At 50.5% G+C, this 13310-nt stretch overlaps 7 protein-coding genes across 7 annotated transcripts; 2 read left to right on the forward strand and 5 right to left on the reverse strand.

The window, feature by feature from the left end:
- Positions 1 to 619: 619 nt before the first annotated feature.
- Positions 620 to 1666, forward strand: N7506_008327 (uncharacterized protein; the record flags this gene model as incomplete). The annotated part of the gene is made up of 1 exon (XM_056957620.1): positions 620 to 1666. The coding sequence occupies one exon, from the start codon at positions 620 to 622 to the stop codon at positions 1664 to 1666; it is 1047 nt and encodes a 348-aa protein (XP_056807010.1).
- Positions 1667 to 1956: 290 nt separating this feature from the next.
- On the reverse strand, positions 1957 to 2206 carry N7506_008328 (uncharacterized protein; the record flags this gene model as incomplete). Its single annotated transcript, XM_056957621.1, has 2 exons — positions 1957 to 2130; positions 2186 to 2206. The coding sequence occupies 2 exons, from the start codon at positions 2204 to 2206 to the stop codon at positions 1957 to 1959; spliced, it is 195 nt and encodes a 64-aa protein (XP_056807011.1).
- Positions 2207 to 3749: 1543 nt separating this feature from the next.
- On the reverse strand, positions 3750 to 4304 carry N7506_008329 (uncharacterized protein; the record flags this gene model as incomplete). The annotated part of the gene is made up of 1 exon (XM_056957622.1): positions 3750 to 4304. One exon carries the CDS (start codon positions 4302 to 4304, stop codon positions 3750 to 3752), a length of 555 nt encoding a protein of 184 aa, XP_056807012.1.
- Positions 4305 to 4944: 640 nt separating this feature from the next.
- N7506_008330 (uncharacterized protein) lies at positions 4945 to 6507 on the forward strand (the record flags this gene model as incomplete). The annotated part of the gene is made up of 1 exon (XM_056957623.1): positions 4945 to 6507. One exon carries the CDS (start codon positions 4945 to 4947, stop codon positions 6505 to 6507), a length of 1563 nt encoding a protein of 520 aa, XP_056807013.1.
- A 205-nt stretch (positions 6508 to 6712) lies between these two features.
- N7506_008331 (aldehyde dehydrogenase family protein) lies at positions 6713 to 8780 on the reverse strand (the record flags this gene model as incomplete). The annotated part of the gene is made up of 3 exons (XM_056957624.1): positions 6713 to 8159; positions 8252 to 8433; positions 8505 to 8780. The coding sequence occupies 3 exons, from the start codon at positions 8778 to 8780 to the stop codon at positions 6713 to 6715; spliced, it is 1905 nt and encodes a 634-aa protein (XP_056807014.1).
- Positions 8781 to 9127: 347 nt separating this feature from the next.
- On the reverse strand, positions 9128 to 10675 carry N7506_008332 (endonuclease III domain-containing protein; the record flags this gene model as incomplete). The annotated part of the gene is made up of 1 exon (XM_056957625.1): positions 9128 to 10675. One exon carries the CDS (start codon positions 10673 to 10675, stop codon positions 9128 to 9130), a length of 1548 nt encoding a protein of 515 aa, XP_056807015.1.
- A 443-nt stretch (positions 10676 to 11118) lies between these two features.
- On the reverse strand, positions 11119 to 12974 carry N7506_008333 (amidophosphoribosyltransferase; the record flags this gene model as incomplete). The annotated part of the gene is made up of 3 exons (XM_056957626.1): positions 11119 to 12326; positions 12380 to 12832; positions 12890 to 12974. 3 exons carry the CDS (start codon positions 12972 to 12974, stop codon positions 11119 to 11121), a joined length of 1746 nt encoding a protein of 581 aa, XP_056807016.1.
- Positions 12975 to 13310: the final 336 nt, after the last annotated feature.

Genomic DNA, 13310 nt, shown 5'->3' on the forward strand with positions numbered 1-13310 from the left:
CTAGGCCGATTGTTCCAAGATGTATCTTTTGTATAGAATTTTTGCGTGTTTATCCGCTACCTCCAGTGTTTTGTTTTGAAATTCTTGACGACCTGCAAGCGAAATCCCTCTTGATCGTGAGTCAGCGCCCCAGACACCCGTGGACGATGGGATATATTGTGGACCGGGTCCGGGGAACAAGGTTCCTCAAAAATCGTACTTTGTGAATTGACACTAATTCATCAAGTGGCGAGAGATCCATTAATATGCATGAGAGACAACGCACCAAGATCAAGCCACGTAGAACATTGGAAGACGATACGATGCCCACGGAGCTCCAACATGCCATGCCAAGCCACGCAGCTAACCTCGAGTTACCCACTTCCCCTCCCCCTCCCTCAGCAATGGAACGCTGTTTTGCCAGTACCTTCAGTTTATTGGAGCCTGGAGACGAGTCTGCTGCGTCAGGCGCTGCAAAGAAGGTATGCAAAGATTGCAATACCTGCGCAATTCCATTGACATGATCCATGTCTACTCTTCCTAAACCTGAACCTTGATCGAGAAAGCTAGCTCCTCTGCCATCTTGATCCGGGCGACACCTGCGCAAAGCACACAATAAGCTTCTGATAGCCTGTCGCAAATGGGTCTCTCCGACTTGTTGACCAACCAGCCGTGCTCGCGCCTGGAGTCTCTGCCCGTCGAAATCTTGCAGTTGATCTTCCTTCATAGCTTAGAGGTCAACCTTCCGCGCTCCTCACCACGTCTTGGTCATGCTTTATCTTCACCTTTGCTATACACGTGGCTCATTCGCCTTGCGTTCAGCAGTATCAACCCCGGCTCGCGGGAGGGATTCTTTACCCCGGACTTCTTACCACCGCCGCTGGATTTCTGGGCGTTGTCCTGGGAAGAGCGCCAACATTTACAGACTGCGCTGTTAGCGTGCCGCTGGTGCACGTTTCCATTGATGCGAAGGTGTCAACGGGAATATGTCAGCCATGCCATCTCGCGCAAATGTGCCTCTCTAGTCTTTCACGAGGAGGACCAAGCTTTGCTGTCAAACTTGGATACTCGATTTGAGAACCTGGAGGATTGCGACTGGGCTCCAGACGGGAAGCGCGGCAAAGGGGACATTGTGATTCCTGCTCAACTGGAAGAAAGCTTACGCACTCCGTCGTCCAAGAGCGTCGACCGCAAAGTCGCAATTTGGTTCCATTTCGGCGCTGTTCAGATCCGCGAGCCCAACGAGATATACTATGAAAACGACCTTTTCCGATTACCATGCTCAGTTGCTATCAAGCCAGGTCGTATCCCGGATAAAGTCTTGCGTCTGCCTTGGTCAGACGCGCAGTTTTCGTTTCTACACTTGCTGTCTACGGATTTCTACCTCGACGAGGATGATTTCAGCCCAGAGCGCTCGCCCGACATCACACATCGCCTTATCCGGAAACGCAATATCGAGCCTTTCCGCCGGTTGCTACGCATGCCTTTTCGCTCTGCTAATTGCAGGGTCCCTGCGCGGTGGCCCCTGCAGCCTGCCCACTACTCTTTGGCCAGACGTTATGGGAGTGGGTCCGGCGATCCCTTTATCAACTTTATTCTCGAGGAGCGCTGGGACGATATCCCCACAGAAGCCAAGCAGGAACTCTTGCGATATGTTGAGTCGCCACCGCTACGAGATAGAGCCTGATACATGTCCCCGATAGACCCTCACTTGTAAATAATTTTTCAACTCAAGCCTTAGTTTCATGTCTGTACTACAAACTCAAGATTTAAATGCAAATGTATGTTAAGATCCCAATGATTGATTCATATTCATTATTCAAGATCAATTGCGCCTCAGGGTATGTACTCCAGGTATAAGAAACAAGGTTGGAAAGATATTCGCGCCGGCATAACAATCGTAAAACCCAAAGCCAATCCTTTTATCTTCCATTCATGGACTGGTGCTCTTCAGGTGTAATCATGGCGGGTTTGGTGTTAGACTGCTGATCGACGTCCGCGCCGACGTTTTCCACAGTAGCCGCAGGTGAGGCAAGAGATGATCACGTCGATGACAGTGACAACACCGCTGATGATGGCGTGGCAGATGGAGCCGATAGCGTTGACGATAGCCATAAGGCAGCTACCGATAGCGCGGAAGACGCTTTGGATCTGTGAACAAATGAATGTTAGTAGGAGTCGAGAGTAGAAGAGCAGTGTCACATACGCAAGAGACAACGGCACCCATTTTGAATAGCTCTGGGTTGTATCAAGGTTGATATTATTTTGGTTTGGATGTAAGAGTTGACTCCGAGCTGGAGGTAGCGTGGGTATGAACAGTAGGATCACTGAAGGGGTGCATGTTGTAAATGCTGGGTCGACACGGGAGATATTTAAATAAAAGAAGTGAAATGACGATCTGCTCAGAGCAGGCAAATATTTCTTGTTCAAACCAGGTAAGATACGTAACTGGCGTCTTAAAAGGGCGATTGATTGACAGTTCATGCACTTGAGCTTGTCTTATCAGGCGTCAAGAAATCACAAGGTGCAGTGACCGTAGGTAGGGTCCGACGCCAGTGACGTAGATGGGGGAGCTATGACAGAATTCCAGAATTTGGTGAAGAATGAGAGGAGATTCAGAAGCTGAACAGCAGTTGAAAATTAATTAAGAGCCAATAGCTAGGCGAGGTACCAGGGGGTGCTCATCCTGATTGGAATCATTCCGTCATCTCGACGCTGTTCCCGTTCATTCCTTGTTTTCGACTTATTAAGGTACGGAATTTTTCTTGCCTTGTGGGGCATTTGCCGTTGAGATTTACTGGGTCAAGAAGTCTCAAGTCTAATTTCGTCTTTGCAAATCCTTAACAATGTCCCGTGTCAAGCCCCCAATTCTGCGACAACTACTTTTTCACCTGCAAGTTGTCTTTGACGTCATTTGATATGAGCCCATGCCCGTTCCGGACCCAGAGCGGGGTATATCATGTGACCACAGAGCCCTTCCCGCGCTAAGCCCTAACGCCAAGCCGTTTTCTGTCGGCTGCATTTCCGCCAATGAACGGCCGTTGGCTTTGTCCTTTACAGCATACTCCGTACCTGGACAATCTATACTACGTATACGAGACAACATTGAAAGCTCGAAGATGCCTTTAAGACATCGCCTAGGATATATAAACTCCCAAAGCATTACTTATAGGTCTCTGAGAAGACGAATGACATGCTAATTCTGTAAAGTCAAGCCAGATGTCATCCAAATCCAAGGGTCGAGTCAATAAAGATCTTACGGAGTGCTCCGGGTACATACAGCTATAGATTATACCCGGGGTGAACTGATCACCCAACGTCAGCCCTATGAACAGTATCTACAGGTGGAGATCGAGATTAGCATTCATGCACGAGCAATATGTGTATTTGTCGATCTATAGATGTTTGCTTCATTTGTGCTAGAAGTGCAGTAGCAAGGTTCTATCACCCCTCAGTTCGGTCGTAACAAAACCTTCCAAGGTTGGAAGCTACTTAGGTGAATACGTTATGAGGGAAACCGGGGGACTGTTGTTACAAAAGATTGCAGCCTGCTCTGTTGCAAATTGAGTATGTATCTCGTTCGTATCCTGAGATTATCAAAACAAAGTACGGAATACTGGCCACAAAATGACACCGGTGATGTCCTTGCAGCCGAATGGGGTCCCAAGTAGACCGGTTTACCAGAAAACTAACTGAAATCAACCTTCCAAGGTTGGAACTTTGTAGCGAAAATATCCAGTTCGTGAGTCTCTCATAATGCGTCAACAAGGTCACATCTCGGAATAAACCCTGAGGAACTCCCACGCGATTCCGCCAAGTCCTTCACCGGCAACCACCAGCTCTCTGTTGTCATCGCCGCCCACTTCCATTGCTCGGAAACCATCCCAATGCTTCACAAGCAGTTCTTGCCCGCCACTCGGATGCTGACGGACACAAAAATGCTGCCAATCTCCGTGAGCCTCCCCCTTTGCCATGAAGCACCATTTCTTTTTGTTGTTGTTGTGCCCAATGAATTCTCCGGAGGCTGCATTTTTAAAGCCTAGCCAGCGGTCCTCGTTTTCAACGCAGCGCCAGTGACTGCCGTGCCCGATATCGAAACCGATGGATGCATTTCCCTTATCCGCAGGGCCCAAGCCCAGCTTGCCATCCTTGAGTGCGATAATGAGGCCGCTCTGAGGATCGCGAATGATGAAGGTCGCTCCCTTGTAAGGAGCGACTGCGGCAGGTGCAGGATGATACGGCGGTAGCTCAGGGTTGGTGCATGATTCAAGTAAACTGGTATTCGCGGGCGTCAACCCGGCTTCGTCTGAGGAGTTTGATGACATGCTAAATGTCTCCATGTGAGGGTGTTGTTGAAGTGCTGCTTATGATGGTGTAGTAGCGAAGTTGAGAAAAGAGGTGTTGAATGACTAGAGAAGTTCAAAGAATATAGAGGAGCTAAGCCAGGCGGCGTTCTGACTCGATACTAATCAGAGAGATCAAATCTGAGCCGGAGGTATGGGGTGTGAGCCAAACTTGAGTTGGGTCCATAGGAAGTTGAACACGAAGATATCAGTCGGGGCTTGTATCCTCAGTTGGGTGAGGCATGTTGCAGCAGATCCCCTTAAGTACGTCTCTAATGCAAACAGACCTAATAAGATACAAATAACGAGCAGGGGACTTGTTTGGTACTCCTTGCTCTCCATGGACCATTGATGTATACACGTCCTAATCGGGGTTAGCGCAGGATCTGATAACAAACACGTGACTTTATGCATATCATAAAGCGGCGGCCAATTGCAACCGAAATAGGAAGTCTCCACATGGCAAAAAAGCCCACCTGCATGGAGACGCATGCTCAGGTGATGTTCTGTGGTTCTTGATCTATGAGCTTTGGCACTGTATAGTTGCCCTTCAGTACCAACGAGAGCAATGTTTTAAACCTTGCTTATACCTTGGGATTCCCGACGCGCCGGGCTTTCACCCATGGACTCAAATGACGCGCCTGCGACGCGGCTTGCTCCGCAGCCCGCATCTTCCAATCCCACTACCGTTCCCATGGCAAAACGCCGGCCTGGTCGGACATTCAAGAATCCACAACGGAGCAGCTCCTCCCGCTCAAGATCTGGTCCATATAACCGTCCCTCGAACTCCCCTCGACCGTCGCGATCACATACTTCCACACCAAATATCAGAATGCTTTCAATGTTAGAGGCCCTCCCTGCGGAGGTGATCGAGCAGATCTTTCTGCACTCGTTGAATCTCAACCTCCCTCAAGCTTCGCCGTTTCTTTCACGCGTCCTCTCGCGCGAGCACATGTACCGCACCCTTATTCTTCTCGCCTTCTGGAACGACCCGCCCAGCTACCCCGGGAGCGATGCTATAAACAAAATGATGGTTGGACCGCTGGAATACGTCCCTCTCTCGCTAGAGGAAAGGACACGCCTACAAAAGAAAGTCTTCAAGTGCAAATGGCTCACAAGGGAAAGAGTGCTTGAGCAGGTCCCGACAATGCAGATCTTGACTGTACACAGACAATGGATCAATGCTGGTGTCGTAGTGGACAAGGCGCAACAGCAGAAACTTGAGCGTTTCCTTGCCCGGGAGATCAATATAGACACGCCTACTGTGTTCAAAGGCCAAGGACCGCCAATGCTCAAACTCCTCAATTACTTGCTGTCCACGCCGTTTGGTGCAGAATCCAGGAGAATGTGTCCCAATGCCACAAAGCCAGGGCCTCATCCATATGAACTCGTGATAGAACCTATGCAAACGACCAATATTCGCTGTGCCAGCATGCTCAGTGACATACACTTCCCTGTACTCAATCTGCGGGAGTTCCCAGAGCATCTTCTCCGGGGCCGCAGTACTGGATTCCTCCCCGAGGATGTCGCATTCATGGAGATGTTACGAATGACCTCGTCCAATTGGACTGACGGCACAAGGAAAGCGACCGAGACCATCTTCAATCGCAAGGCCGTGAACGAAGGCATCCAAAATGCAATCCGAACTCAGAACCTCAGCGCCCTGCGTTGCCTTCTCAAAATTGATGAATACAGCATACGCTTCTCTCCGCAAAATGTCACACGTGACATCATTTACAAGATACCCCAGGAGCATTTCCTCGCGGTGGTTCGTACTGGACGGGACAACCCTCGCCATAACCTGGCCCTCTTTGAGGCTTTGCTACGCGCCAGCGCTGAGTCCGTGCCCACACAGTCATCTGAAATGACAGAATGGATTGTCGAAAATGTCAACCTTTACAGCAAAGACCCAAATCCTTCTCATTTGATGAACGTTAGACTCGCACACTGGTTGCTAGATTGGCAGATGCTCCTGTCTGAGCATCTCAGAGACCTTGATAACGGGTTTGCCTCCCAATTGTTCGTTTGTGGGGGGTTGAACATGCAAGATAGCGAAGGTCAAATCTTCAATGCGAAGGTCTTGCGCCCTGAACGTGAGCCATGGGGAAATTGGATCCAAGAAAGTCCATTCCAGAGTGAGAAACACTGGATCATGAAGAAAACTGAACCCTCTCTCAATCAATGAGCATCAAAAGATCTCATGAGAGCTTAATTTGAGCATTATACCCATATAGAACATGTGACATAGATTATAGATTCGAATGAAGAATGAAGAATGTACATTGACCAAAATTTGAGATTCCAAACTTCAAACCAAGGCAGCATGCAATAGAAATACAATGGATTTTCCCAAATGGGTATCCTCATAATGAATGAGCCACGCAATGAAATCACATATTGCTCAACAACCGCAGAAGACCAGCGATCCACCCACCTAGGGTATACTGGTATCCCGTCTCAACAACACCCTTGCACATCTCCCAAGCTTTCTGACCATCTTTAGCACCAGCCGCACCCTCTTTCTTTTGAATAGGGTAGTCCACACGTGGTGGGATAGCGGTGCCAATCAACTTGGGGAAGCGATCGGCACAAACAGCCTTGGTGTTGCACAGTCCACGCAGTCCTTCTTCTCCAGCAAATCGTCCATACCCAGAACCCCGCACGCCACCGAAAGGAAGCTGCACAGCGTAGTAGCTACCAAAGTCATTAATGGCGACCATACCAGCTGAGATGCTAGAGACGCAAGCCTGCACATCTCTCTGGTTGTGACCAAAGACACTTGCGCCCAGGGCGTACGGTGTCGAGTTCGAGATGGCGATTGCATCGGCGACGGACTCCGCGCGCATAAGGAGGAAGACGGGAGCAAAGAGCTCAGTTTGAGCGATGCGCATGTCGCGGGTCACATCTACGAGTAGGGTCGGTGCAAAATAGTGGCCGTGCTCGTGGACTGGGTGCTTGTGCTGAGTGCCGCCAGCGAGCAGACGGGCTCCTTGGCTTACGGCTTCATTGATGAGGATTTCGAGAGAAGCAAAGGAGGCAGGAGAGATCATAGCGCCCATGTCTGGAGTCGTGGTATCAAGGAGGATGGATCCAAGACGGAGCTTTTGAATGCGCGGAGTGACAATTTCAATGAGACGCTGGTAAGCACCTGGAAGAGCGACGATGCGCTCCACACCGATGCAGTTTTGACCAGCTGATTGGAAGACACCGCGCATGAGAATAGAGGCAATAGAGGAGAGGTTGCGAAGAGTGCGGGAGTCGTCAAGGATAACGGCTGGGTCTTTGCCACCTAACTCGACACACACTGGGATGAGAGCCTTAGCCGCTGATGCACACACCTTGTGGGCAACAGGTCGGGATCCGATGAATGTCAGATGAGCAACGTCTGGGTGCGAGGTGAAGGCATCTGCGACACCAGGGAGACAGACAAGCATTTGAACTAGATCGGGCGAGTGACCACAGCTAGACAGTGCACCGCGGACCATTTCGAGGAAGAACTTTGAACACCATGCTGTTTGCTCGGATGGCTTGACCACAACTGCGTTACCAGTGAAGAGTGCGCTGATGACGGGACCGATGAAGTTGTGAAGGGGGTAATTCCAGGACACACAAGCACCGACCACTCCAAGAGGCTCGTATGTGACCATGTTCTTCTTGTACATCATGAGGAAGTTGGTAGGACGTCGCTCTGGCAGCAATGCCTTCTCACCATGGTCAATCGTCCACTTGAGCTTTTCCACCGTGACAAGAATTTCACCAAATGAAGCGTCCACTTTTGTTTTTCCAGAATCGAGGCAGCATGCGGTAACGAGGTCGTCTTGGTGGTCGAGGACATATCTGTGCGATGTTAACGGAGGCTCCAGAGGACGTGTATAGTAGCGAAGCGCCCGGGATAGCGCAACCAGGGAACACCATCTAGATCCACATACTTCAGCAATGTTCGGAGAACCTGTCTGCGCTCAGGGAAAGTGGACTTGGCCCACTCGCGCTGAGCAGCTCCCGCCATCCGAACCGCCTCGTTGACATCGTCGACAGTCGCGGGCTTTGTTCCGTTTCCAAGCACTCTACCATCGGCGGGACAGTAGCTCATAATCAATTGGTGGTTCCATTTCTGTGTACCTCATATGTTAGCTTTTGGACACCAGGGAGCGCATTGGATAGACATTGCCAAGAAGTACTCACCCCCCGAACTTGATCTTGCAACACCATCTTTTGTTGCCCCTGAACCTCCTCCCAGGTCTTGCCCGCGCCGCTCTTGCGAACCTCCGATGGGATAGGCACATTGAATGTGACTGCAGCCTCCTTCCAGCTCCGGTAATAGAGATACCCCACGTACACGGCGAGTAGGGAGGTCAGCGCAACACCGACGTATGGGACATACTGCTCCGAACCGGGAAGCGCATACGCCTCAAAAAGAGAACGCAGTGATGGTGGAATATGCGATGCCAGGCAATCCATGGCGGAACTCGTGGGATTGGCGCAATTGACTGATGTTGAGATAGTCGGACACGGACAGCGGAGAGATTGTTTTTCGCGTTTGCGATAGGCGATAACCACTCCACATGAAGTATAAGATCCGCCGATCGATCGTTCCAACTAATGCTACTACTTCATTGAGGTTCTCTTGAGATAATTGTAATTGGTATTGGATAGCTAATTTGTTGACCTGCTAAATCTGCCAGCAATAATAATATCAATAATCATATATAATACAGATATTTGGGACGTCGAAGCTCCTTGTGTCTCATAGATCATGCAATCATCGGTTCGAGCTCCGTCGTCACCTCACGACCACCAGGGAAAGATTAAGGGGTGTATTCGTCGCTCATATCCATAACACTGGACAGCTCGCTCTCCTCAGTGTCCAGTTCAGAGTCACTACTGTCTCGCTTGCGCTTGGCCGGTATCTTCGCTGCTTTCCTCTTGACCATCTTTTTGGGCTTGGGGGCAGTAGCAGCCGTTCCCTTACCCTTGCGCTTTCCTGTGCGGGTCACAAGGTGATCAATGACGCATCCATTCTCCCATCCATCACTAGATTCGCCAGTAATTGCTCGACACCGCGGGCAGCTCTTTCCATGCCGGATAAAAAGCTGATGAAGCGAGTATTTCAGATTATCTGGAATCCGGACTTCCAAATGACTGAATGCAGTGACCTCGGAAGAGCCCGTAGGAAGCCATCCTAACCAGCGGCAAATTCGGAAGATGTGTGTGTCAACGGCGAAGCAGGGTCGCTGGAGGCAGAAAAGGACCACACAAGCGGCTGTCTTAGGACCGATGCCGGGGTATTTGATGAGATTTGTCATAGCTTCCTCTGTAGAGAGGTTGTGTAGGTGATTGAGAGATAGGAAATTCTGGTCCGCGCAGGCGATTTCGTATTGCTTGTCCCTCTCCGCTTTGTCGGGTACCAGCTTGGGGACTGTGTGATCCTTGGAGTCTGCATCTAATAGAACATTGCGTCGTGCCTGATTGTCTTCATGGACAATGTCCAGGATCGCTTTGAGATTCTTGCTTTTGATATCTGCTAGACCGCCACGTTTGATCGCTTCAAACACGTCTTTGACGGTGGCTTGTCGTACGGCTTCCCAGTCGACACTTCCCTTGCCGATTCCCTCAGAAAGAATGCCGAATCGATTGACCAGTCCGTTGAAAGCCATGGCGGAGTTCTTGCCAGTGGTAGCTCCACTAAGAAGGGTGCGGATCAGAGCATCTAGAACAGAAGGGACTTCTCCACAACCAGTGACTGCCAAAGACGGTTCTGGGATAGTTGAGGGTGGAATGATTTCTCCATGTATACTAGAAAGTAGTCGATTGACCTCTTCACACTCCTCGGGGGTAGGTCGGGTAAAGTGAGGGAATGGAGAGGAACCCGGGGTCAAGCCATAAGTGTTCTTTTTGGGCTTTCGGCCAGGAGTAGCTTTCTTGTCCGGAGTTTCTTCAATCTTGGTTGTTGCCTTGTCCACAGTATCTTGAAGATCGGCAGCCAGTTCAGTGGTCTTTTCATCCACAGATTGGTTTTCCTTGTCTGATCCAGCAGGGGAGATCGTAGGCTTTGATTCTGCAACTGGTACATTAATTATAGAGCCCAGGTTATGGGGAAGCTCATCGAACAGGACGGGCTTCTCTTCCTTGATAGCCTCGCTGGTACCATTGAGCGATTGAGTATCAACCACAGTCGTTCCGGGGATGGTGATAGGGGCAGAAGAATTGGAAACAGCAGTTGATTTGAATTGTTTCTGCTGAGACCTTTTTGCTACCTTAGCCCGGCTTGATGCTGGTTTGGTAGGATGGCTATTGTCCTCAGGGACCAAGGTAGTGGCAGCCCGAGCTGCAGACCGAGTAATGCGGGGTGCCATGATCAGACCAGACAGATTGTACGATCAACTTCAGACAAGAGATAAAGCCATTTGTGGAGAAGCGATGGTAGAGTTGGTCGATCGATGCTGGATACTGGAGGACTAAACTTGATTTACGCCGATGATCGCATGGTGGGTCAGCGACGCGGAGTGTGACTGGCTCATTGCCCATAGAGTCACGTGACACCACGCTTTTTTTCGCTGGCAGAGGTGCACAAGTTCTCGTAAATTTTATGTATTTGGTGGCATTGATAATCTAGCTCACAGTAGATGATCGAGAAAAGTACTCGAGACACCGGGTATTGGTATTTTCATGCATTTCAACATCATATGGCAATCGGCCATTCAGCATGTAACTCTATGCTCATTCAAAAAAACGCCCAGACACCCGATGCAAATTGCCGTATCGGCGGAGAAAAGAAAATGTTCACATGTACTCGTTATCATGAATCATGATGGTCGGCCATGTTGTGGATGCTGATGTCCATGCGGTCATCGACCTTGGGGTTGGGGTGGTCTTCGGTGTTGCCAGCACGCTTAGCTGCCGCCGCCGCAACCGAGTTGGTTCCGTTGGCTGGAATGATTTTGCCATTGGTGTCCATGGACACTCCGTTGGCAGCGATCTGGAAATCGGTCATGTTGGCAAATCCATGTGAAACAGCCTCCTTGGCCTTGTCGAGCGCCTTGACCTTGCGGCCCTCGCCACGAACGGCCTCGAGGTGCTCGAAGTAGCCATCGGAGACGGGGGTAACGTAGCTACCGCAGAAGACACCAACCTCAAAGTCCTTGGGTTCTTGTTGACCGTTCTCACGGGCAACTTCCGCACAGGAATCCTTGAGGTCGTCGAGGGTTTGGAAGACAACGGCCTCTGCGCCGATGTGCTTGGCGATGGCCTGTGCATCTCGGTTGTGGGCAACAAGCTCCTGGGGAGAAGCAAGGTCGATACCGTAGATGTGGGCGTGAGTGATCTCAGGGGCACAACTGGCGAGGTAGACCTTCTTGGCACCAGCTTCCCGAGCCATGCTGACGATCTCACGACTGGTGGTACCACGGACGATACTGTCATCAACCAGGAGGACGTTGCGGTCCTTGAACTCAGCCTTCATGGCATTGAGCTTACGACGGACACCCTTCTGTCGCGTCTTTTGTTCCGGCATGATGAATGTGCGGAAGACGTAACGGTTCTTGACGAAACCGTGGCAGTAGGGCTTGTTCAAGTACTGTGCAACGTTGGTAGCAGATGTGGTGGCAGTCTCAGGAATGGGAATGACCACATCAATGTCTTTAACAACCTCGGGGCCAAGGACATCTAGGACACGGGCACCAAGGCGTTCACCCATACGTTGACGGCTACGGTACACACTGATTCCATCGATGACGGAGTCAGGGCGAGCGAAGTAGACGTACTCAAAGATGTCAGGGGCGTAGTTTTTCTTGGGTGCCACCTGGCGGAAGACCGGCTCACCACCCTTGGCGATGATGACGGCCTCACCGGGCTGGATGTCACGCTGGTTGGTGAAACCAAGCTGGTCCAGAGCCACAGACTCGGAAGACATCATGTAGTCCATGCCGGGCCCATCAAGGGATTGGCGGGACCCCAGGATGAGGGGTCGGATACCGTATGAGTCACGGAAACCCAGGATACCAAACCCTGTAATTATCTGTCAGCGTTGTTTTTGGACGAAAGAAACGACGAGAACATACCAGCAAGCATAGCAGTACAAGCCCAGCCACCCTCGCAGCGTTGGTACATGCGGGTCAAACTGGCGAAGAGGTCCTCGTGGTTGACACGGGCCTTCTTGGTCTCACTCAGTTCATCAGCAAAGACGTTGAGCATGAGCTCACTGTCACTGTCGGTGTTGATGTGACGGTGAGCCTCGAGATCCAAGTGCTTCCGAAGCTCTCCAGCGTTGATCAGGTTACCGTTGTGCGCAAAGCAGATACCGTAAGGGCTGTTCACGTAGAACGGCTGAGCTTCGGCATTGGCACTGGATCCCGCGGTCGGGTATCGCAGGTGACCAATTCCCATGAATCCAGGGAGGTTGGTGACCTTAGCACCATCCTGGAAGACCTTGGCAGCCATACCGTTGGCCTTCATCTGGTAGAATCGACCCCCAGACGCACATGTTGCGATACCGGCTGCATCCTGACCACGATCTATGCAGAGCGTTTAGCCTCGCGATCGCATTTGAGTATCTTCTGGCCGAAACTCACGTTGGAGAAGGTAGAGTGCCTCGTGGAGGTCCACGGCAGCCGAAGATGAGGGGTTCGCCTGGATCAGCGCAATAATTCCACACATCTTGACGTGGGGTAGTCCTGAATTGAATGAGACGGTTAGCGCTCGTGTCATCCATTGCATTCACATGATTAAAGTAGCAGTGTGTCTCAAATCAGACCAGGCGTTTTCTCCTCAACAGGTGTAGGAAGTCTAACATCTATAAAAAAAACCGAAATTCATCATAGAGACAAGGGGGGTAATGAATAGGAAACATAGAACTAACTTACCAAGACCAAAACACGTTTAAAAAAGGGGGAAGAGGAGTTTCAAAGAATGGTCATCACCAGGAAAGCCAGGAATGAATCACCCCCAGGAAGTCAGAGAAGAGAAAATCTCCATAGTGAATTTTGTTTCTGT

The sequence above is a fragment of the Penicillium brevicompactum genome (assembly GCF_028827555.1).
Source record: "Penicillium brevicompactum strain IBT 35665 chromosome Unknown utg000006l_segment0_segment0, whole genome shotgun sequence".
NCBI classification, from domain to species: domain Eukaryota; kingdom Fungi; phylum Ascomycota; class Eurotiomycetes; order Eurotiales; family Aspergillaceae; genus Penicillium; species Penicillium brevicompactum.